Genomic DNA, 25,296 nt, shown 5'->3' with positions numbered 1-25,296 from the left:
TATAGAAGCCAAGGGCTTAAAGTCAGGTAAGTCAACATAGGAAAGTCAAAAACTGAAGTGAAAAGGAAGACCATACTGTGTGTATTTGCAAAGAACAACAACATTTAATCAAGTATTTCAGGAAGTGGTCTGTAGTAATCTTCTAGGATTGTGATTTGGTGCTCAACTACTGCAGGACTAGTATCTCACTGGTAAGGTCAAATCTCCTACCTTCACCCCGCTGAGCTGTCCGTCCCCGTCATACTCATAGCGATACTGTGTTGTGTTGGCGTATGGTCCTATCTTCAGCTCTCGCTTCACCACCCGTCCCATACTGTCGTACTGCACCGTCATCCAGTACATCAGTGACCTGAAGATCTCGTACTGCACCTCCTTGATGCGCCCGTGGGTGTCAAAGTGCTTGCTGAGGGTCATCACAGCCGTGGTGATGATCTGGTTGATGTCATAGTAGATCACACCAAACTTCCCAAAGTGTTCCACCTGTAGCCAAGATAAGAGTTACGAGTTAAGTAAACTATTGTACAGAGGGTCTAGGTCCCACTTTAATCCAGTATAGGTGATTTATGCTCAATCTATCAACTGTAGCTGTCATCCTGCAAGGGGTTTGGTTGTGGCTGGAGTTAGGGTTGAGGTTGTGGCTGGAGTTAGGGTTGAGGTTGTGGCTGGAGTTAGGGTTGAGGTTGTGGCTGGAGTTAGCGTTGAGGTTGAGGCTGGAGTTAGCGTTGAGGTTGAGGCTGGAGTTAGCGTTGAGGTTGTGGCTGGAGTTAGCGTTGAGGTTGTGGCTGGAGTTAGGGTTGAGGTTGAAGCTAGGGTTAGGGTTTTTATTTTATTTCACCTTTATTTAACTAGGCAAGTCAGTAAAGAACAAATTCTTACTTACAATGACAGCCTACCCTGGCCAAACCTTAACCCGAACGACGCTGGGTCAATTGTGCACCGCCCTATGGGACTCCCGATCACAGCCGGTTGTGATATAGACTGGAATCAAACCAGGGTCTGTAGTGATGCCTCTAGCACTGAGATGCAGCGCCTTAGACCGCTGCACCACTCGGGAGCACCACAAAAAAAGCTTTGAGGCTGGAGCTGGAGCTAGTGTTAGGGTTGAGGCTGGAGCTAGTGTTAGGGTTGAGGCTGGAGCTAGTGTTAGGGTTGAGGCTGGAGCTGGTGTTAGGGTTGAGGGTTGAGGGTGGAGCTGGTGTTAGGGTTGAGGGTGGAGCTAGTGTTAGGGTTGAGGGTGGAGCTAGTGATAGGGTTCAGGCTGGAGCTGGAGCTAGTGTTAGGGTTCAGGCTGGAGCTGGAGCTAGTGTTAGGGTTCAGGATCGAGCTGGAGCTAGTGTTAGGGTTGAGGCTGGAGCTAGTGTCAGGGTTGAGGCTGGAGCTGGAGCTAGTGTTAGGGTTGAGGCTGGAGCTGGAGCTAGTGTCAGGGTTGAGGATGGAGCTAGTGTCAGGGTTGAGGCTGGAGGTAGTGTTAGGGTTGAGGATGGTGCTAGTGTCAGGGTTGAGGCTGGTGCTAGTGTTAGGGTTGAGGCTGGAGCTGGTGTTAGGATTGAGGGTTGAGGGTGGAGCTGGTGTTAGGGTTGAGGGTGGAGCTAGTGTTAGGGTTCAGGCTGGAGCTGGAGCTAGTGTTAGGTTTGAGGCTGGTGCTAGTGTCAGGGTTGAGGCTGGTGCTAGTGTCAGCCTTGAGGCTGGTGCTGGAGCTAGTGTTAGGGTTCAGGCTGTTGCTAGTGTTAGGGTTGAGGCTGGAGCTAGTGTCAGGGTTGAGGCTGGTGTTGGAGCTAGTGTCAGGCTTGAGGCTGGTGCTGGAGCTAGTGTCAGGCTTGAGGCTGGAGCTAGTGTCAGGGTTGAGGCTGGAGCTAGTGTTAGGGTTGAGGATGGTGCTAGTGTCAGTGTTGAGGCTGGTGCTGGAGCTAGTGTCAGGCTTGAGAATGGAGCTAGTGTTAGGGTTGTCACTGGAGCTAGGGTTAGCGTTGAGGCTGGAGCTAGTGTTAGGGTTGAGGCTGGAGCTAGTGTTAGGTTTGAGGCTGGTGCTAGTGTCAGGGTTGAGTCTGGATCTGGAGCTAGTGTTAGGTTTGAGGCTGGTGCTAGTGTCAGGGTTGAGGCTGGTGCTAGTGTCAGCCTTAAGGCTGGTGCTGGAGCTAGTGTTAGGGTTGAGGCTGGTGCTATTGTTAGGGTTGAGGCTGGTGTTGGAGCTAGTGTCAGGCTTGAGGCTGGTGCTGGAGCTAGTGTCAGGCTTGAGGCTGGAGCTAGTGTCAGCCTTGAGGCTGGTGCTGAAGCTAGTGTTAGGGTTGAGGCTGGTGCTAGTGTTAGGGTTGAGGCTGGAGCTAGTGTTAGGGTTGAGGCTGGAGCTAGTGTCAGGGTTGAGGCTGGTGCTGGAGCTAGTGTCAGGCTTGAGAATGGAGCTAGTGTTAGGGTTGTCACTGGAGCTAGGGTTAGGGTTGAGGCTGGAGCTAGTGTTAGGGTTGAGGCTGGAGCTAGTGTTAGGGTTGAGGCTGGAGCTAGTGTTAGGGTTGAGGCTGGAGCTAGTGTTAGGGTTGAGGCTGGAGCTAGTGTTAGGGTTGAGGCTGGAGCTAGTGTTAGGGTTGAGGCTGGAGCTAGGATTAGGGTTGAGGCTGGAGCTAGGGTTAGGGTTAGTAGTGTAGTCATCTACCCACCTTTCCAGAGATCTCGTCATAGCGGTAGAGGTCCACAGGCAGAGGAGTCTCACTGATGACTGGCTTCATACTAGCGATACGGAAGCTGTTGTCGTGGTACGTGTAGTCAAACCTAGCATTCACCATCCCCTCCTCACTGAACCGGTAGATCTGCTTGTCGATCAACGGACCCATCTTACGGTAACGTATTGTACAGGAGAACCCGCCGCTCTGTAAGTTCACCATCTTCAGAACCCCAGCCGTCTCGTCGTAACCGAACGTCACAGTGGTGCTGTCGTAGAGGATCTCAGCTAGCTTGGCCAGCTTGCCATACTTGTAGAGGACACGTCGACCGGTGCCGAGGTAGTGGGTGGCCTTAGGGCGGCCGTCTTCGGTGAAGTCGTGGATGATGGAGGCGTTGCTCTCTGGAGGGTTGTAGGTGTTGCGGATGTAACCGATAGAGACGTGGGTGAACATGGTGTGGCGGGCTACACTAGGCATGGTGACGGCTGTGATGCGCCCCGAGGTGTCAAACTCAAATATGTACTGTCTCTGGCTCTGTAGGAGAAGGACCATGGACTGGAGAGAGAGAAAGAAGGAAAGAAGTGGAGAAGGAACATAAGTCATCATCACTAGCATCATTTAATGCACTTTTCATTTCTCTCAATCAGCTTGTCATTGCTATTCCTGCTGCCTGTACAGTAGGTAATGTCTCACAGGTGCTATGATGCCTTCACTTTATCTAGGTAGCTATAGCTCCACACAGATAAGATCAACAGTACAAGTACCAGTAACAATAGCAGTACCAGTAACAATAGCAGTACCAGTAACAGTAACAGTAGCAGTAGCAGTACCAGTAACAGTACCAGTAACAGTACCAGTAGCAGTAACAGTAGCAGTACCAGTAACAGTACCAGTACCAGTAACAGTACCAGTAGCAGTACTATGTCCTCACCTTATCCTGGTAGCTGTAGCTCCACACAGATCATAACAGTAACAGTACCAGTACCAGTAGCAGTAGCAGTAACAGTAGCAGTAACAGTACCAGTAGCAGTACCAGTAGCAGTAGCAGTAACAGTAGCAGTACCAGTAGCAGTAACAGTACCAGTAGCAGTACTATGTCCTCACCTTATCCTGGTAGCTGTAGCTCCACACAGATCATAACAGTAATAGTACCAGTACCAGTAACAGTAGCAGTACCATTAGCCGTACCAGTACCAGACAGTACTATGTCCTCACCTTATCCAGATAACTATAGCTCCACACAGATCATAACAGTAGCAGTAACAGTAGCAGTAACAGTAGCAGTACCAGTACAGTACCAGTACCAGTAGCAGTAACAGTAGCAGTAACAGTAGCAGTACCAGTAGCAGTAACAGTAGCAGTAACAGTAGCAGTAGCAGTAACAGTACAGTAACAGTAGCAGTAACAGTACAGTACCATTAGCCGTACCAGTACCAGACAGTACTATGTCCTCACCTTATCCAGATAACTATAGCTCCACACAGATCATAACAGTAACAGTAGCAGTAACAGTAGCAGTAGCAGTAGCAGTAGCAGTAGCAGTACCAGTACCAGTACCAGTAGTAGTAGCAGTAACAGTACCAGACAGTACTATGTCCTCACCTTATCCAGATAACTATAGCTCCACACCTTGCCGTCTATGAACGACCGTGACAGAATACGTCCCTGAGGGTCAAACTCTGTCTTCTCGCTCATACTGCCCCTCTGCAGCCCCACCAGCTGACCCGTGGTCGAATACGACACGTTCACCACTGCCAGGCTGCTGCTAGGCAACCACATGGCGGGCCGGCCCTGCGAGTCGTACATGATGCGGAGCGTGAACTTGCGGTGGTCGTCATAGATCTTCTCCGTCCGAGTGTTGCGGTCAAAGTCGATGGAGAGGAGGTTACGGCCATGTGCCTGGAAGAAGATAGAGAGTGATGTCATCTTTACACAGAGTAAGTGATGTCATCTCTGTAGGCAGAGTGACGTCATCTTTACACATAGTCAGCGATGTAATCTCTGTAGACTGAGTAAGTGAAGTCATCTTTTCACATAGAGTAAGTGATGTCAGCTCTAATGACTAAATTACACACAGAAAGGAAGTGAGGTTCTCAGCTCACCCTTAGCTTCCTGCCAAAAACAGTGACCTTCCCCTTGGTCTGTTCCTTGCGGAGCCGCCACTCGATGGAGTTGAGTCCGTTGTCTGTGGGTAGTGTGATGTTCCTACGGCCGATTGTAGGACTGACCGAGCCGGCCAGGATGTGGGGCTCAGTGTGGAAGCTGATGCCCATCCCATTGGCATACATCACCCGCAGGGTGCCGTTGTTACACAGTTGGTAGCTGTTCCTCACCTGGTCTGTAGGGGGTGATAGGGACAAGGAGAGAGAAGGGAGTCATATGAGTTGGCTTCTCTGCTGGCATCTTCCTGTGTTATGCTGAAAAAAAGATCAAATCGCAGATTAAATTGAAATGGATTTCTGTTGCCTTTCACAAATATAATTCCTTCCCTGAACAAAAAAAACAAACAGTTTGTTGTATGATACGTTTGGCAACTTGTCAGTATCGTTTCTGATCAGCAAACTCCACGCTCAGAATGAACCATAATGAAAGTAGATTTGCGTCTGGTCGATAGAACAGCTTGCTAAATGAATACTCTGGCACTCTGTCAATTCAGCGTTTCTATCCCCCACTCAAACACCCACACACATATACACAAAACAGTGTCTGATGTGGCGTAGCCTCTGGAAAGACAGTGTCTGATGTGGCGTAGACTCTGGAAAGACAGTGTCTGATGTGGCGTAGACTCTGGAAAGACAGTGTCTGATGTGGCGTAGCCTCTGGAAAGACTGTGTCTGATGTGGCGTAGACTCTGGAAAGACAGTGTCTGATATGGCGTAGCCTCTGGAAAGACAGTGTCTGATGTGGCGTAGACTCTGGAAAGACAGTGTCTGATGTGGCGTAGACTCTGGAAAGACAGTGTCTGATGTGGCGTAGACTCTGGAAAGACAGTGTCTGATGTGGCGTAGACTCTGGAAAGACAGTGTCTGATGTGGCGTAGACTCTGGAAAGACAGTGTCTGATGTGGCGTAGCCTCTGGAAAGACAGTGTCTGATGTGGCGTAGACTCTGGAAAGACAGTGTCTGATGTGGCGTAGCCTCTGGAAAGACTGTGTCTGATGTGGCGTAGACTCTGGAAAGACAGTGTCTGATGTGGCGTAGACTCTGGAAAGACAGTGTCTGATGTGGCGTAGCCTCTGGAAAGACTGTGTCTGATGTGGCGTAGACTCTGGAAAGACAGTGTCTGATGTGGCGTAGCCTCTGGAAAGACAGTGTCTGATGTGGCGTAGCCTCTGGAAAGACCGTGTCTGATGTGGCGTAGACTCTGGAAAGACCGTGTCTGATGTGGCGTAGACTCTGGAAAGACCGTGTCTGATGTGGCGTAGACTCTGGAAAGACAGTGTCTGATGTGGCGTAGACTCTGGAAAGACTGTGTCTGATGTGGCGTAGCCTCTGGAAAGACAGTGTCTGATGTGGCGTAGCCTCTGGAAAGACAGTGTCTGATGTGGCGTAGACTCTGGAAAGACAGTGTCTGATGTGGCGTAGACTCTGGAAAGACAGTGTCTGATGTGGCGTAGACTCTGGAAAGACAGTGTCTGATGTGGCGTAGACTCTGGAAAGACAGTGTCTGATGTGGCGTAGCCTCTGGAAAGACAGTGTCTGATGTGGCGTAGACTCTGGAAAGACAGTGTCTGATGTGGCGTAGCCTCTGGAAAGACTGTGTCTGATGTGGCGTAGACTCTGGAAAGACAGTGTCTGATGTGGCGTAGCCTCTGGAAAGACAGTGTCTGATGTGGCGTAGCCTCTGGAAAGACTGTGTCTGATGTGGCGTAGACTCTGGAAAGACAGTGTCTGATGTGGCGTAGCCTCTGGAAAGACAGTGTCTGATGTGGCGTAGCCTCTGGAAAGACCGTGTCTGATGTGGCGTAGACTCTGGAAAGACCGTGTCTGATGTGGCGTAGACTCTGGAAAGACCGTGTCTGATGTGGCGTAGACTCTGGAAAGACAGTGTCTGATGTGGCGTAGACTCTGGAAAGACTGTGTCTGATGTGGCGTAGACTCTGGAAGACTGTGTCTGATGTGGCGTAGCCTCTGGAAAGACAGTGTCTGATGTGGCGTAGACTCTGGAAAGACAGTGTCTGATGTGGCGTAGACTCTGGAAAGACTGTGTCTGATGTGGCGTAGACTCTGGAAAGACAGTGTCTGATGTGGCGTAGCCTCTGGAAAGACAGTGTCTGATGTGGCGTAGACTCTGGAAAGACAGTGTCTGATGTGGCGTAGACTCTGGAAAGACAGTGTCTGATGTGGCGTAGACTCTGGAAAGACAGTGTCTGATGTGGCGTAGACTCTGGAAAGACTGTGTCTGATGTGGCGTAGACTCTGGAAAGACAGTGTCTGATGTGGCGTAGCCTCTGGAAAGACAGTGTCTGATGTGGCGTAGCCTCTGGAAAGACAGTGTCTGATGTGGCGTAGACTCTGGAAAGACAGTGTCTGATGTGGCGTAGACTCTGGAAAGACAGTGTCTGATGTGGCGTAGACTCTGGAAAGACAGTGTCTGATGTGGCGTAGACTCTGGAAAGACAGTGTCTGATGTGGCGTAGCCTCTGGAAAGACAGTGTCTGATGTGGCGTAGCCTCTGGAAAGTGACAGGGGTATTGAGGGCCCATTCTTCTTCTCTATCGGAGGCATAAAGAACAGCAGCCTGATAACAACAACGTGATTGAAGATAAGATAACAGTGATTGTCTGGCCGACGCAGCGGAAGAGTCTTTTATTTAATTTTTAAAAGGCAGGGGATCATACACACACACGCACTGTTGCATGCACACACACATGCGCATGTGAAAATTCAAACGCGCACACACACACACACACACACACTTGCATGCACGCAAACACACAGACACACATACACACAGACACACATACACACACAGCCGTTGAGCCTCCACCACCATAAACGGCAGTAATCCATGAAGCCAATTTGCTATAAACCTCCAGGCAGCGTTTTACCAACACTTCAAACACACAGAGATGGCTTTCTGTCAACTCTGCAGTAGACTACCCTCTCTCTCTATCTGAAAAATGTATTTGTGATGAAAATGGAGGGAGAGAGAGAGATGAGGAAGACAATACAGAAATACACTACAGAAAAAGAAGGAACAGCACGTCAGAAATCAGCTCAATGTAATTGAAGAATCCATAGACTAACCACTTCTGGTGGTTAACAACAACACGAAGAATGATCTATCCAAAACTGAGATGAATGGGTTCTTACTTTTCCAATCTTTTTGGCTCTATAACAAAGGACAAACAGAAAAAACATATACATGATCAAATACAAATCTTAGAATCAACTATTAAAGACTACCAGAACCCACTGGATTCTCTAATTACCTGGAATGAACTACAGGACAAAATAAAAACCCTCCAACCCCAAAAGGCCTGTGGTGTTGATGGTATCCTCAATGAAATGATCAAATCTACAGACAACAAATTCCAATGGGCTATATTAAAACTCTTTAATGTCATCCTTAGCTCTGGCATCTTCCCCAATATTTGGAACCAAGGACTTATCACCCCAATCCACAAAAGTGGAGACAAATTTGACACCAAAAACTTCCGTGGGATATGCGTCAACAGCAACCTTGGGAAAATCCTCTGCATTATCATTAACAGCAGACTCATACATTTCCTCAGTGAAAACAATGTGCTGAGCAAATGTCAAATTGGCTTTTTACCAAATGATTGGACAACAGACCATGTATTCACCCTGCACACCCTAATTGACAAACAAACAAACCAAAACAAAGTCAAAGTCTTCTCATGCTTTGTTGATTTAAAAAAAGCCTTGGACTCAATTTGGCATGAGGGTCTGCTATACAAATTGATGGAAAATGCTGTTGGGCGAAAAACATACGACATTATAATACCCATGTACACAAACAACAAGTGTGTGGTTAAAATTGGCAAAAACACACACATTCCTTCCCACAGGGCCTGGGGTGAGACAGGGATGCAGCGTAAGCCCCACCTTCTTCAACATATATATAAATGAATTGGCGAGGGCACTAGAAAAGTCGGCAGCACCCGGCCTCACCCTACTAGAATCTGAAGTCAAATATCTACTGTTTGCTGATGATCTGGTGCTTCGGTCACCAACCAAGGAGGACCTACAGCAGCACCTAGATCTACTGCACAGATTCTGCCAGACCTGGGCCCTGACAGTAAATCTCAGTAAGACTAAAATAATGGTGTTGCCAGGACCACAAATACAAATTCAATCTAGAGACCATTGCCCTAGAGCTAAAAAAAAACTATACATGCCTCAGCCTAAACATCAGAGCCACAGGTAACTTCCACAAAGCTGTGAACGATCGGAGAGACAAGGCAAGAAGGGCCTTTATGCCATCAAAAGGAACATAAAATTTGACATACCAATTAGGATCTGGCTAAAAATACTTGAATCAGTTATAGAACACATTGCCCTTTATGGTTGTGAGGTCTGGGGTCCCCTCAGCAACCAAGAATTCACAAAATGGGACAAACAAGAAATTGAGACTCCGCAAAAATATCCTCCGTGTACAATGTAGAACACCAAATAATGCATGCAGGGCAGAATTAGGCCGATACCCACTAATTATCAAAATCCAGAAAAGAGCTGTTAAATTCTACAACCACTTAAAAGGAAGCGATTCCCAAACCTTCCATAACAAAGCCATCACCTACAGAGAGATGAACCTGGAGAAGAGTCCCCTATGCAAGCTGGTCCAGGGGCTCTGTTCACAAACACAAACAGACCCCACAGAGCCCCAGGACAGCAACACAATTAGACCCAACCAAATCATGAGAAAACATAAAGATAATTACTTGACACATTGGAAAGAATTAACAAAAAAACAGGGAAAACTAAAATGCTATTTGGCCCTAAACAGAGAGTACACAGTGGCAGAATACCTGACCACTGTGACTGACCCAAAATTAAGGAAAGCTTTGAATATGTACAGACTCAGTGAGAATAGCCTTGCTATTGAGAAGGCCACCGTAGGCAGACCTAGCTCTCAAGAGAAGACAGGCTATGTGCACACTGCCCACAAAATGAGGTGGAAACAGAGCTGCACTTCCTAACCTCCTGCCAAATGTATGACTATATTAGAGACACATGAAATACAAAAGTGACCTGTTGCCACAAGAAAAGGTCAACCAGTGAACAAACACCATTTTAAATACAACCCATATTTATGTTTATTTATTTTCCATTTTGTACTTTAACCATTTGTACATCGTTACATATATACATGATATGACATTTGTAATGTCTTTATTCGTTTGGAACCTCTGTGAGTGTAATGTTTACTGTTCATTTTTATTGTTTATTTCACTTTTGAATATTATCTACTTCACTTGCATTGGCAATGTTAACATGTTTCCCATGCCAATAAAGCCCCTTGAATTGAAAACATATACACATTATATATATATATATATATATATATAGAGAGAGAGAGAGAGAGAGGGTGAGAGAGGGTGAGAGAGGGTGAGAGAGGGTGAGAGAGGGTGAGAGCGAGGTAGAGGTGAAAGATAAGAGAGAGAAAGAGAGAGCGAGAGAGAGAAAGAGAGAGGGGGGAGCAAAGCAAGCTGTTAAAACCAGTGTCTCGGCACAGCAGACCAGAACACTGTGCTGTAATACACGTAACACACACACAGACAGACACACAGACACACGCACAAACATACACACACATGCAGAGATACACGCACGCAAAGCAACACACAGAGACACACAAAGATAGAGACACGGCCAGCCCGCTCACTAAGCAGGATTAGGCTTAGCCTATTGCGGCAGATTGACTGACCAAGTCACCAACAACACATAAAACCTCACATAATTCGGCCGAAAACAATGACAATTCCTCTCAACCAGTGGCATATGGGCTTTTTAGGTGAGCGCTGATGCCGCCCTGTGATAAGCAGTGCCCACTTTGTCAAAGGCAGGGACTCTTGTCCGTTCCCAGCCTCTCCAGGGTGCTGTGGGAGAGACACATGGCAGGGACTCTTGTCCGTTCCCAGCCTCTCCAGGGTGCTGTGGGAGAGACACATGGCTGCGGAGCTCCACCAACGTCCCGTCAAAGAAATGATCTCAAATCAATCAGTGGTGTAAAGTACTTGATTAAAAATACTTTAAAGTAATACTTAAGTCGTTTTTTTTTGTATCTGTACTTTACTATTTATGATTTTGAATAATTTTACTTCACTACATTCCTAAAGAAAATAATGTACTTTTTACTACATTTTGAATGCTTAGCAGGACAGGACAAGGGTCCAATTCACAGACTCCCTGGTAATCCCTACTGCCTCTGATCTATCAGACTCACTACAAATCAAATGCTTAGTTTGTAAATTATGTCTAAGTGTTGGAGTGTGCCACTGGCTGCCTGTAAATTAAAAAAACTAGAAAATGGTGCCGTCTGGTTCGCCTAATATAAGGAATTATAAATTATTTATACTGAAGTATATTTAAAACTAAATACTTTTAGACTTTTACTCAAGTATTGTACTTGTTGATTATCACTTTTACTTGAGTCATTTTCTATTAAGGTATCTTTACTTTTATTCATGTATGACAATTGATTACTTTTTCCACCCCTGACATAAATGATAACAGATATAGCATTATGGTACAAAAGAGTATGTGACCTTTACTATAGCCTACAGGCTGGAGATAAAATGTATGATAATGTAATGAGACTTACACCATGCAGGTTTCTCCCATCAAACCAAAATGGCGTCCAAATAAATCATGTGCAGACGTGTTAAACAGCATATAATAAACACAGGACAGGCTACTGACCAGGAGTTTCATCCCGTGGTCTAAATGGTCATGATCAGCGAGTTGGAGTTTGTATCTGTACCTTTTTTTTACAAGCTGATCATAGCCAAATAGAACATACTTCTGCATTTCCCGCTGTGTAAACACATTGCTCAAGAGAACTCCTCCTGATGAAGTTGAATAGCTGGTACTCGTAGCTTAAATCGCCAAATTGATTAGTCACAGGAATCAGGACTAAAAAAGCAATTACAACAGCCTGTTTTACAAATGACACCACTCTGGCCCCAGAGGACTGGAATTACACATCCCTCCTGTAGGCTATACCTCAGTTAAGCAAGGACCGATGCTGACTCCTTTTGGATGGTTTGTTTAGGTCCTGTCTGGACTGGATTTTTTAGACCTCTATGTTTGGTTCAGACTTTGTCCAGTCATGACCATCCTTGATTTGGCCCAAACATAGACATCTAAAAATGACATATTTTCAACTTTTTTTCAGAGCCGAAAATCAACTTGATTTCATATTCTAGAAAATATGTACAGTACCAGTCAAACGTTTGGACATGTAACGATATCCCTCGTCATCTGAGGAGGAGTAGGAAGGATCGGACCAATATGCAGCATGGTACGTGTCCATGTTAATATTTATTAAAACTGAACACAAAACAAAATAACAAGAGAACGAACGAAAACGAAACAGTTCTGTCTGGTGAAGACACAGAGACAGAAAACAACCCACAAACAAGAGTGGGAAAACAGGCTACCTAAGTATGGTTCTCAATCAGAGACAACAATTGACAGCTGCCTCTGATTGGGAACCATACCAGGCCAAACACGCAGAAATACCAAACATAGAACAAAAACATCGAATGCCCACCCCAACTCACGCCCTGACCAACCTAAAATAGAAACATACAAAAGGAACTAAGGTCAGGACGTGACAGGACACACCTACTCATTCCAGGGTTTTTCTTTATCTTTTACTATTTTCTACATTTTAGAATAATAGTGAAGACATCATAACTATGAAATAACAAATTTAGAATCATATAGTAACCAAAAAAGTTAATTAAACAAATCAAAATATATTTTATATTTGAGATTCTTCAGTAGCCACCCTTTGCCTTGATGACAGCTTTGCACAACCTTGGCATTCTCTCAACCAGCTTCATGAGGTAGTCACCTGGAATGCATTTCAATTAACAGGTGTACCTTGTTAAAAGTTATTTGTGGAATTCCTTCTTAATGTGTTTTAGCCAATCAGTTGTGTTGTGACAAGGGAGGGGTGGTATACAGAAGATTAGTAAAACACCAAGTCCATATTATGGCAAGACCAGCTCAAATAAGTAAAGAGAAAGGACAGTGCATCATTACAAGACATGAAGTTCAGTCAATCTGGAAAATGTCAAGAACTTTGAAAGTTTCTTAAAGTGCAGTCGCAAAAAACATCAAGCTCTATGATAAAACTGGCTCTCATGAGGACCGCCACAGGAAAGGAAGACCCAGAGTTACCTCTGCTGCTGAGGATACATTCATTAGAGTTAACTGCACCTCAGATTGCAGCCCAAATAAATCCTTCACAGAGTTCAAGTAACAGTCACATTTCAACATCAACTGTTCAGAGACTGTGTGAATCAGGCCTTCATGGTCGAATTTCTGCAAACAAACCACTACTAAAGGACACCAATTAGAAGAGACTTGCTTGGGACAAGAAACACGAGCAATGGACATTAGACTGGTGGAAATCTGTCCTTTGGTCTGATGAGTCCACATTTGAGTTTTTTGGTTTAAACTGCCCGTGTCTTTGTGAGACACAGAGTTGGTGAATGGATGATCTCTGCATGCGTGGTTCCCACCGTGAAGAATGGAGGAGGAGGTGTGATGGTGTGGGGGTGTTTGCTGGGGATACTGTCAGTCATTTATTTAGAATTCAAGGCACACTTAACCAGCATGGCTAGCACAGCATTCTGCGGTGATACTCCATCCCATCTGGTTTGCGCTTAGTGGCACTATCATTTGTTTTCAACAGGACAATGACCCAAAACACACCTCCAGGCTGTGTAAGGGCTATTTGACCATGGAGAGTGATGTAGAGCTGCATCAGATGACCTGGCCTCCACCATCACCTGACCTCAACCCAATTGAGATTGTTTGGGATGAGTTGGACTGCAGAGTGAAGGAAAAGCAGCCAACAAGTGCTCAGCATATGTGGGAACTCCTACAAGACTGTTGAAAAAGCATTCCTCATGAAGCTGTTTGAGAGAATGCGAAGAGTGTGCAAAGCTGTCATTAAGGCCCAAAGGGTGACTTTTGGTTACTACATGATTCCATATGTGTTATTTCATAGTTTTGACGTCTTCACTATTATTCTATAATGTAGAAAATAGTAAAAATAAAGAAAAACCCTTGAATGAGTAGATGTATCCAAACTTTTGATTGGTACTGTATTTTCAATGCCTGAAAAATACGTATTTTCAACTTTCCTTCAGAACCAAACATTTGGCTGCCAGGCTGGCTGGCTGGCTGGCTGGCTTGCGCACGCACGCACACCTTAGATAACTCTTGCTGTTCCCACTAGATGAATAACTTCTCTTCCATTACTACCCCTGGAGTGGAGCTCTGTATATATAGACAACCATTAATACTCTGAGACATTGCTGACTTAACACATCAGTCTGTAATCTAGTTGGAACGTAGTTCCAGCTTGACCGTGGTTTTGACTATCATGGTCCAAACACACCAAGACAGTCGTGAAGAGGGCACCACAAAACATTTTCCCCCTCAGGAGACTGAAAAGATTTGGCATGGGTCCACAGATCCTCAAAAGGTTCTACAGCTGCACCATCGAGAGCATCCTGACTGGTTGCATCACCTGCTGGTATGGCAACTGCTCGGCATCTGACCGTAAGGCGCTACAGAGGGTTGTGCGTACAGCCCAGAACATCACTGGGGCCAAGCTTCCAGCCTTCCAGGACCTATATTATAGGCTGTGTCAGAGGAAAGCCCATAAAATTGTCAGAGACTTCAGTCACCCAAGTCATAAACTGTTTTCTCTGCTACTGCACGGCAAGAAGTACCGGAGCACCAAGTCCAGGACCAAAAGGCTCCTCAACAGCTTCTACCCCCAACCCATAAGACTGTTGAACAATTAATCAAATGGCCACCGGACTGTTTACATTGACCCCTCCCTTTTGTACACTGCTGCTACTCACTGTTTATTATCTATGCAGTCACCACCACCACCTACCTCAACTAACCTGTACCCCCGCACACTGACTCGGTACTGGTACCCCATGTATATAACCTCATTACTAACCTGTACCCCCACACACTGACTCGGTACCGGTGCCCCCTGTATAAAACCTCATTACTAACCTGTACCCCCGCACACTGACTCGGTACTGGTACCCCCTGTATATAACCTCATTACTAACCTGTACCCCCGCACACTGACTCGGTACCGGTACCCCCTGTATATAACCTCATTACTAACCTGTACCCCCGCACACTGACGCGGTACCGGTACCCCCTGTATATAACCTCATTACTAACCTACACACTGACTCGGTACTGGTACCCCCTGTATATAACCTCATTACTAACCTGTACCCCGCACACTGACTCAGTACCGGTGCCCCCTGTATATAACCTCATTACTAACCTGTACCCCTGCACACTGACTCGGTACTGGTACCCCCTGTATATAACCTCATTACTAACCTGTACCCCCGCACACTGACTCGGTACTGGTACCCCCTGTATATAACCTCATTACTAACCTGTACCCCCGCACACTGACTCGGTAATGGTACCCCCTGTATATAACCTCATTACTAACCTTTACCCCCGCACACTGACTCGGTACCGGTACCCCCTGTATATAACCTCATTACTAACCTGTACCCCCGCACACTGTCTCGGTACCGGTACCCCCTGTATATAACCTCATTACTAACCTGTACCCCCGCACACTGACTCGGTACTGGTACCCCCTGTATATAACCTCATTACTAACCTGTACCCCGCACACTGACTCCGTACCGGTGCCCCCTGTATATAACCTCATTACTAACCTGTACCCCGCACACTGACTCGGTACTGGTACCCCCTGTATATAACCTCATTACTAACCTGTACCCCCGCACACTGACTCGGTACTGGTACCCCCTGTATATAACCTCATTACTAACCTTTACCCCCGCACACTGACTCGGTACCGGTACCCCCTGTATATAACCTCATTACTAACCTGTACCCCCGCACACTGACTCGGTACCGGTACCCCCTGTATATAACCTCATTACTAACCTGTACCCCCGCACACTGACTCGGTACTGGTACCCCCTGTATATAACCTCATTACTAACCTGTACCCCGCACACTGACTCAGAACCGGTACCCCCTGTATATAACCTCATTACTAACCTGTACCCCCGCACACTGACTCGGTACCGGTACCCCCTGTATATAACCTCATTACTAACCTGTACCCCGCACACTGACTCGGTACTGGTACCCCCTGTATATAACCTCATTACTAACCTGTACCCTCACACACTGACTCGGTACCGGTACCCCCTGTATATAACCTCATTACTAACCTGTACCCCCGCACACTGACTCGGTACCGGTACCCCCTGTATATAACCTCATTACTAACCTGTACCCCGCACACTGACTCGGTACTGGTACCCCCTGTATATAACCTCATTACTAACCTGTACCCTCACACACTGACTCGGTACCGGTGCCCCCTGTATATAACCTCATTACTAACCTGTACCCCGCACACTGACTCGGTACTGGTACCCCCTGTATATAACCTCATTACTAACCTGTACCCTCACACACTGACTCGGTACTGGTACCCCCTGTATATAACCTCATTACTAACCTGTACCCCGCACACTGACTCGGTACTGGTACCCCCTGTATATAACCTCATTACTAACCTGTACCCCCGCACACTGACTCGGTACTGGTACCCCCTGTATATAACCTCATTACTAACCTGTACCCTCACACACTGACTCGGTACCGGTGCCCCCTGTATATAACCTCATTACTAACCTGTACCCCCGCACACTGACTCGGTACCGGTACCCCCTGTATATAACCTCATTACTAACCTGTACCCCGCACACTGACTCGGTACTGGTACCCCCTGTATATAACCTCATTACTAACCTGTACCCCGCACACTGACTCGGTACTGGTACCCCCTGTATATAACCTCATTACTAACCTGTACCCTCACACACTGACTCAGTACCGGTGCCCCCTGTATATAACCTCATTACTAACCTGTACCCCCGCACACTGACTCGGTACTGGTATCCCCTGTATATAACCTCATTACTAACCTGTACCCCCGCACACTGACTCAGTACCGGTGCCCCCTGTATATAACCTCATTACTAACCTGTACCCCCGCACACTGACTCAGTACCGGTGCCCCCTGTATATAACCTCATTACTAACCTGTACCCCCGCACACTGACTCGGTACCGGTGCCCCCTGTATATAACCTCATTACTAACCTGTACCCCCGCACACTGACTCAGTACCGGTGCCCCCTGTATATAACCTCATTACTAACCTGTACCCCGCACACTGACTCGGTACTGGTACCCCCTGTATATAACCTCATTACTAACCTGTACCCCGCACACTGACTCGGTACTGGTACCCCCTGTATATAACCTCATTACTAACCTGTACCCCGCACACTGACTCGGTACCGGTGCCCCCTGTATATAACCTCATTACTAACCTGTACCCCCGCACACTGACTCGGTACCGGTGCCCCCTGTATATAACCTCATTACTAACCTGTACCCCCGCACACTGACTCGGTACCGGTACCCCCTGTATATAACCTCATTACTAACCTGTACCCCGCACACTGACTCGGTACTGGTACCCCCTGTATATAACCTCATTATTGTTATGTTATTGTTTTACTTTTTATTTTTATTTTTTACTTTAGTCTATTTTGTAAATATTTTCTTAACTCTTCTTGAACTGAACTGTTGGTTAAGGGCTTGTAAGTAAGTATTTCACGGTAAGGTCTATACTTGTTGTATTCGGCGCATGTGACAAATAAAGTTTGATTTGATTTGATACTGATATGCTGTATCTCACTTTGAACCATGGTGTGTGTGTATATGTGCGTGTGTCCCTTGCACTGTGGGGTGTGTGTATACATGTGTGTGTATGTCCCACCTTGCACCACGGTGTATGAGGCCTCCACAGAGGACAGGTTGGTGATAACGGTGACGTCATCGTCTCTGCTGGAGCTCTCTATGTCAATGTTGATGGAACGTTCTATCTCCCGGTGCAGACTGGTCACCATGCCAGTAGGATAGGTTACATTGGTCAGACGACCCTCACTGTCATACCTGGAGGAGACATATAGAGGTTACTTCTCACTGTCCCACCTGGGAAGATAGGGACAACTAGTGACAAAATAGTCCTTAATCAATGTGATTTCAGAGTTGTCATTTTCTCTCCTCTCCCCTCCTCTCCTCTCCTCTCCTCTCCCCTCCTCTCCCCTCCTCTCACAGCTTACTTGTACAGAGGAGCTGGGAATAGCTGGTCTCCGTGGATTTCTCATAACATGGCAGTTCTCAGCAGAAAGTGTATGTGTGTGTGTGTGTGTGTGTGTGTGTGTATGTGTGTGTGTGTGTGTGCAGTGACAAAAGCAAACCTCTATGGACCTCTAACACCAGTCCGTTCTGTTAGCTCTGACTGAAGCACACACTTGTGTGACAGAAGTTAACTCCAGGGGGCAGCAGTGGACTGTAAACAAATCCTAGCTCGATGTGAGCCAGGCAATGCAGCTAATATGTGACCCTGACTGCTGCTGAAGTGTCAGTTTTTGACAAATGCATAAAAACATCCCACTCACTGGTAGAAGGTGGTCCATCCGGTCTCGTCGGCCTTGGTGGCCAGTAGTCCTGTACTCCCAGAGTACCCCAGTAGGGCCACCTCCTGTCCCTGGGCCGAGACACTCCTCAACCCCCCAGCAGGGTCCAAACCCAGGGTCACCACCTGGTTCTCTGGCAGTAACACCAGTCTGAGGAGGCCAGAACTCCCCCCCTGGCCCAGACCCTCCCTTCTCACCCTGACAGTGTTGTTGCAGTTGTCCACCACCGTGGCTAGCTCTCTGTCCGGCCCGTAGGTGAAGTTATATAATGGCTCTCCAGTGACCAGACTCACGGTCTGTAGATGTTGACCATCACCGTTGAACACATAGAGCTCCTGTTCCCGTGGCGACGCAACTTCATATTGTCCCATCATCGATCCTGATCCCGCCCCCGAGGCTGACGGGCCGGGTCGATTGGCTCGTACGGCTCTGATGCGTATGTTGTTAAGATCGGCGATGAAAAGCGTTCCGTCGGGTGAGACGGCGAGCGAGGCGGGGGAATTGAGGCCGGAGTCGGGCGCGTATCCGTCGTCGCCATAGAAACAGTTGCAGTTGACATCATTCTTGCAGTCGCAGTCTGATGTGGCGCCGGCCAGCAGAGACATCTCGCCATTAGTGGATACCTGAGAGAGAGGGAAGGGGAGAAAGACAACAAACGAGAGTGAGAGAGAACAACAGAGATGAGACAAGGAAGACAGGAAAGACAGAATGTTTTAGAAACAGAAAAGTGAAGTTTCAAGTTAATGTCACGTGCACAAGTACAGTTTCTTGCAAACTACAAACCCCACAATGCAGTGAGGTAAAGCTACTTTTCAATGTTTAAAGACAAAGGTGTTGTTGTACCTGTCTGACGCGGTTGATTTTCTTCTCGTCCGTCTCAGCAATGTAGAGAACTCCGGTGTAAGACAGGGCGATGGCTGTCGCGCTCTCCAACGCAGCATGGATGGCAAGCTTACTCAGGCTGTAGTCTACACCTGGAACCTGACAATGCATGGGCCGCCCTGCTATGACGCTCACCTGGGGCGATAATGTTATTGAATGTACAGATAATATAACAAGACATATATGATAATAGCATCATGATTTTGTTGAAGTCACGATAACCTCTTGTATCGCAATAACTGATTATATTGTGATAATTGATTATATCATGATAATTGATTATATTGTGATAACTGATTATATTACGACAGTAGTTTAAAACTGCTTATATGACGATAATTGATAAGGAAGCAAAACTGACTTGGTGGTTCTCAGTGATGCGCAGCACAACGTTGTTCTCCAGGACGTACAGAGAGTTATCCATGGGGTTTACTGCCAGGTCTGTAGGCCACTCCAGACGCACCTGATAAACAAAATAACAAACAAATTCAGGGTTTATCACAAAAGCCACATAACAAAAAGTATGTGGAAATCACTTCAAATTAGTGGATTTGGCTATTTCACTCACACTAACTGCTGAGAGGTGTATAAAATCGACCGTACAGCCATGCAATCTCCATAGACAAACATTTGCAGTAGAAGGGCCTTACTGAAGAGCTCCGTGACTTTCAACGTGGCAATGTCATAGGATGCCACCTTTCCAACAAGTCAGTTCAGAATTTCTGCCCTGCTAGAGCTGCCCCGGTCAACTGTAAGTGCAGTTATTGTGAAGTGGAAACGTCTAGGAGCAACAACGGCTCAGCTGTGAAGTGGTAGGCCACACAAGCTCTCAGAACGGGACCGCCAAGTGCTGAAGTGCGTAGAGAGTAAAAATCATCTGTCGTCGGTTGCAACACTCACTACTGAGTCCCAAACTGCCTCTGGAAGCAACTTCAGCACAATAACTATTCATCTGGAGCTTCATGAAATGGGTTGATATGGCCGACCAGCTGCACACAAGCCTAAAATCACCATGCACAATGCCAAGTTGGAGTGGTGTAAAGCTTGCCGCCATTGAACTCTGGAACAGTGGAAGCACATACTCTGGCGTGAGGAATCACGCTTCACCATCTGGCAGTCCGATGGACTAATCGGGGTCTGGCTGTTGCCAGGAGAACGCTACATGCCCAAATGCATAGCAACAACTGTAAAGTTTGGTGGAGGAGGAATAATGGTCTGGGGCTGTTTTTCATGGTTTGGGCCCCTTAGTTCCAGTGAAGGGAAATCTTAATGATACAGCATACAATAACATTCTAGATGATTCTGTGCTTCCAACTTTGTGGTAACAGTTTGGGGAAGGCCCTTTCCTGTTTCAGCATGACAATGCCCCCATGCGAGGTCGATACAGAAATGGTTTGTCGAGATCAGTGTGGAAGAACTTGACTGGCCTGCACAGAGCCCTGACCTCAACTCCATCGAACACCTTTGGGATGAATTGGAACACCGATTGCGAGCCAGGTCTAACCACCCAACAGGGCCCGACCTCACTAATGCTCATGGCTGAATGGAAGCAAGTCCCCGCAGCAATGTTCCAACATCCAGGGGAAATCCTTCCCAGAAGAGTGGAGGCTGTTATGGCAGCAAAGGGGGGACCAACTCCATATTAATGCGTATGATTTTGTTAGGAGATGTTCGACGAGCATGTGTCCACATACTTTTGGTCATGTAGTGTATTTTCAGAATTTTACAGGAGACCAAAAAGAAAGTGTTCATTGCATGTAAACCAGATCAGGTTGTTTTCAACCGGTTTGAAACGTTCATAACTGATTTAAATGGACACTTACATATTTTTGGCTCCAACTAAATCAAGTTCCTCCCTCCCCCCTCTCTCCTCATGTAATGAACTCTCTCCCTACCTGGCTGACGTCCATGCTAGCGTCACAGCTGAGTGGTCGTACTGCGGTCAGGTCGTTGGCGCCCAGTAGAGTGGAGATGATGCCGTTTTGGTCTACCTTACGGATCATAGTGGCATCCACAAAATACATCAGGCCATTCTGATCGACAGCAATACCTGGAGAAACACACACACACACACACACACACCATGAGAATATTGTCACCCACAGCAATACCTGGTGAAACACACCCACACACTGCATCAGACCATTCTTATCCACAGCAATACCTGGAGAGAAACACACACACACGCACACACACACACACACACACACACACACACACACACACACTGCATCAGACCATTCTTATCCACAGTAATACCTGAGTTGGGGAAGGAGGATGTTTTAATTCACCTTAATACGTAAGTGGGTACAAAATAAATACATATAATAAATGTTATTTTATAAGATGCAACAACTTGGTAATTAGTAAGTTATGTAATGATGATGAGTTTTGTAGCATTGCTTTCCAGGGTCCCTCAGGGTATCACTGTGTCCTTGCAGTTTCTACTTTCTGTTCGCCAGCAAGTTGATCAAATGTCTTTGGAAAGTAAAGACTGATATGATGCATTTATCGCCTGCTCCCATTTCACCCGTCAGTGATGTCACCCTGTCCAGGACAGACAGACAGACAGACAGACAGACATGACAGACATGACAGACATGACAGACAGACAGTTGTGTATTCTCTTGAAAACCCACCACCCTAAATGTAACTATTATGTACACACAGACAGACAGACCGATATACAGACTGATATGCAGATTAGATTGAGGTCTGGGCTTTGACTCGGCCATTCCAAGACATTTAAATGTTTCCCTTTGCACCACTTAAGTGTTGCTTTCGCAGTATGCTTTAGGTCATTGTCCTGCTGGAAGGTGAACCTCTGTCCCAGTCTCAAATCTCTGGAAGACTGAAACAGGTTTCCCTCAAGAATTTCCCTGTAGTTAGCGCCATCCATCATTCCTTCAATTCTGACCAGTTTCCCAGTCCCTGCCGATGAAAAACATCCCACAGCATGATGCTGCTACCACCATGTTTCACTTTGGGGATGAGGTTCTCAGGGTGATGAGAGGCGTTGGGTTTGCGCCAGAGATAGCGTTGTCCTTGATGGCCAAAAAGCTCAATTTTAGTCTCATCTGACGAGAGTACCTTCTTCCGAAATAGCTTTTTTTCTGGCCACTCTTCCATAAAGCCCAGCTCTGTGGAGTGTATGGCTTAAAGTGGTCCTATGGACAGATACACCAATCTCTGCTGTGGAGCTTTGCAGCTCCTTCAGGGTTATCTTTGGTCTCCTTGTTGCCTCTCTGAATAATACCCTCCTTGCCTGGTCCGTGAGTTTTGATGGGCGGCCCTCTCTTGGCAGGTTTGTTGTGGTGCCATATTCTTTCAATTTTTTAATAATGGATTTAATGGTGCTCAGTGGGATGTTCAAATTTTCTGATATCTTTTTATAACCCAACCCTGATCTGTACTTCTCCACAACTTTGTCTCTGACCTGTTTGGAGAGCTCCTTGGTCTTCATGGTGCCGCTTGCTTGGTGGTGCCCCTTGCTTAGTGGTGTTGCAGACTCTGGGGCCTTTCAGAACAGGTGTATATATACTGAGATCATGTGACAGATCATGTGACACTTAGATTGCACACAGGTGGACTTTGCTTAACTAATTATGTGACTTCTGAAGGTAATTGTTTGCACCAGATCTTATTTAGGGGCTTCATAGCAAAGGGGGGGAACGTATGCACACACCACTTTTTCTTTTTAGAATTTGGGGATTTTCTTTTCATTTCACGTCACCAACTTGGACTATTTTGTGTATGTTCATTAGATGAAATACAAATAAAAATCAATTTAAATTACCGGTTGTAATGCAACAAAATAGGAAAAACACCAAGGGGATAAATACTTGCAAGGCACTGTACAGACAGACAGACAGACAGACAGACAGACAGACAGACAGACAGACAGACAGACAGGCAGGCAGGCAGACAGGCAGGCAGGCAGACAGACAGACAGACAGACAGACAGACAGACAGACAGACAGACAGACAGACAGACAGACAGACATAGATAGACGGGCAGACAGACAGACTGATGTACACGCAGACAGACAGACAGACAGACAGACAGACAGACAGACTGATGTACAGATATACAGACAGACAGATGTACACACAGACAGACAGACTGATATACAGACTGATGTACAGAGAGACAGACATACACACAGACAGGCAGACAGACATAGATAGACGGGCAGACAGACAGACTGATGTACACGCAGACAGACAGACAGACAGACAGACAGACAGACAGACAGACAGACAGACAGACAGACAGAGAGAAAGGAATAGCAGTGATGGATCGAAGCAATGCCATAGAACGGATGGAGAAGAGAGGGAGAGGGGTAACAGGGTGCCTTTGAACAGAGAAGTACTAGCACACGGGGAGGAGAGGAGGGAAAGAGAAAGAGAGAGGCCAGTGACAGAAGAGCTGGAGGGCTGAGAGAGATAGAAATAGACAGACAGAGAGAGGGAGAGAGAAAGAGGACTGACAGGGCAGGCTGATAAGTGCTGGCTGGCTTTGTATCCTTCTGACAGGAAGGATACACACACACACACACACACACACACACACACACACACACACACACACACACACACACAGACACACACACACACACACACACACAGACACACAGACACACACACACACACACACACACACACACACACACACACACACACACACACACACACACACACACACACACACACACACACACACAACAAAACACACACACAACAAAACACACACACAACAAAACACACACACAACAAAACACACACACACACTGAGGAAATGTGACAGGGTGACATCTTTGACAGTTTGGTGTCAAAGCCTTCTTCTTTTCTATCCATGGTTCATCACGTCATCCTAACTTCAGCTGTAATCTGGTTTATAACCTCCTTCTGCTTCTGCCCTGCTTTACTTTCACTACTAGACGGACAATTAGTTTCATCATCAGTGTTCTGATATAGAAAAGGACAGATATCACTACTACTTTCACTACTAGATCATGAATACCAGCTCCTCAGTAGCACAGACGTCTCTTCCTTCCCTATCCTAGTTACACTTGGGAACTTATGAGGGTACTGTCCATGGCCCTCATTTTGTGGACGATCTCTTTGTGTGTGTATGTTCCTCTACTCCTCACCTTTGGGGCTCATCAGTGTCGCCTCAGTAGCTTTGCCTCCATCCCCACAGCGCTCGTCGAAGGGCAGACACTGCTCTCCTGTCCCAGCAACCACCTCTGCGTTGTCCGACAGAAGCCGCCCGCCCGTCAGAGAGCGCACACGGTAGATACGCCGCGAATTGGTATCCGAGATAAACAACGCCCCCGTTACCGGGTCAATGGCCAGGAAGTACTTATGAGTGGGGTTGTTACTGTGGGACAGAGAGAGAACAATAAAGTTATTGGAATTTCAATTGAATTGGAGAAAAATAACTTAGATTAAAACAATATTTCCCAGGGGGCAATTTAACAATCTTTGTGATTAAAGTAACTCTAAATTACGGCTTCAATTTCACTTTTAAGCTTGGAATTTCTGATTTAAGCGAGGAGCGAAGCATCTTACCTGTGTCTGAAATCTTTGTTCCTTCAAAGGATAAGACAGAAAAAACAACCCAGAGCAAATGTTAATGTAGTATCATAGAGAGATAGCTGTAGTGTTTCTGAGGGGACAACAGAACAACAGAGAGAGAGAGAGAGATAGCTGTAGTGTTTCTGAGGGGACAACAGAACGACAGAGAGAGAGAGAGATAGCAATAGTGTTTCTGAGGGGACAACAGAACAACAGAGAGAGAGAGAGATAGCTGTAGTGTTTCTGAGGGGACAACAGAACGACAGAGAGAGAGATAGCTGTAGTGTTTCTGAGGGGACAACAGAACAACAGAGAGAGAGAGAGATAGCTGTAGTGTTTCTGAGGGGACAACAGAACGACAGAGAGAGAGATAGCTGTAGTGTTTCTG

General features: G+C 46.5%; 1 protein-coding gene across 1 annotated transcript in view; it reads right to left on the bottom strand.

The window, feature by feature from the left end:
• Window positions 1–25,296, bottom strand: part of LOC110504380 (teneurin-2) — a 139,017-nt gene that overhangs the window by 6,000 nt on the left and 107,721 nt on the right. The window contains 11 exon segments of the mRNA XM_090198124.1: window positions 211–480; window positions 2,652–3,209; window positions 4,257–4,553; window positions 4,757–4,992; window positions 17,744–17,919; window positions 18,429–19,069; window positions 19,290–19,463; window positions 19,690–19,791; window positions 21,224–21,378; window positions 24,482–24,711; window positions 24,903–24,923. Coding sequence (XP_090054250.1) covers window positions 211–480; window positions 2,652–3,209; window positions 4,257–4,553; window positions 4,757–4,992; window positions 17,744–17,919; window positions 18,429–19,069; window positions 19,290–19,463; window positions 19,690–19,791; window positions 21,224–21,378; window positions 24,482–24,711; window positions 24,903–24,923 — 2,860 coding nt within the window.

This window comes from Oncorhynchus mykiss, chromosome 14, assembly GCF_057628025.1.
Source record: "Oncorhynchus mykiss isolate SJ-2025 chromosome 14, ASM5762802v1, whole genome shotgun sequence".
In the NCBI taxonomy this organism is placed as follows: Eukaryota; Metazoa; Chordata; class Actinopteri; order Salmoniformes; family Salmonidae; genus Oncorhynchus; species Oncorhynchus mykiss.
This window is presented reverse-complemented; position numbering and strand designations above follow the sequence as displayed.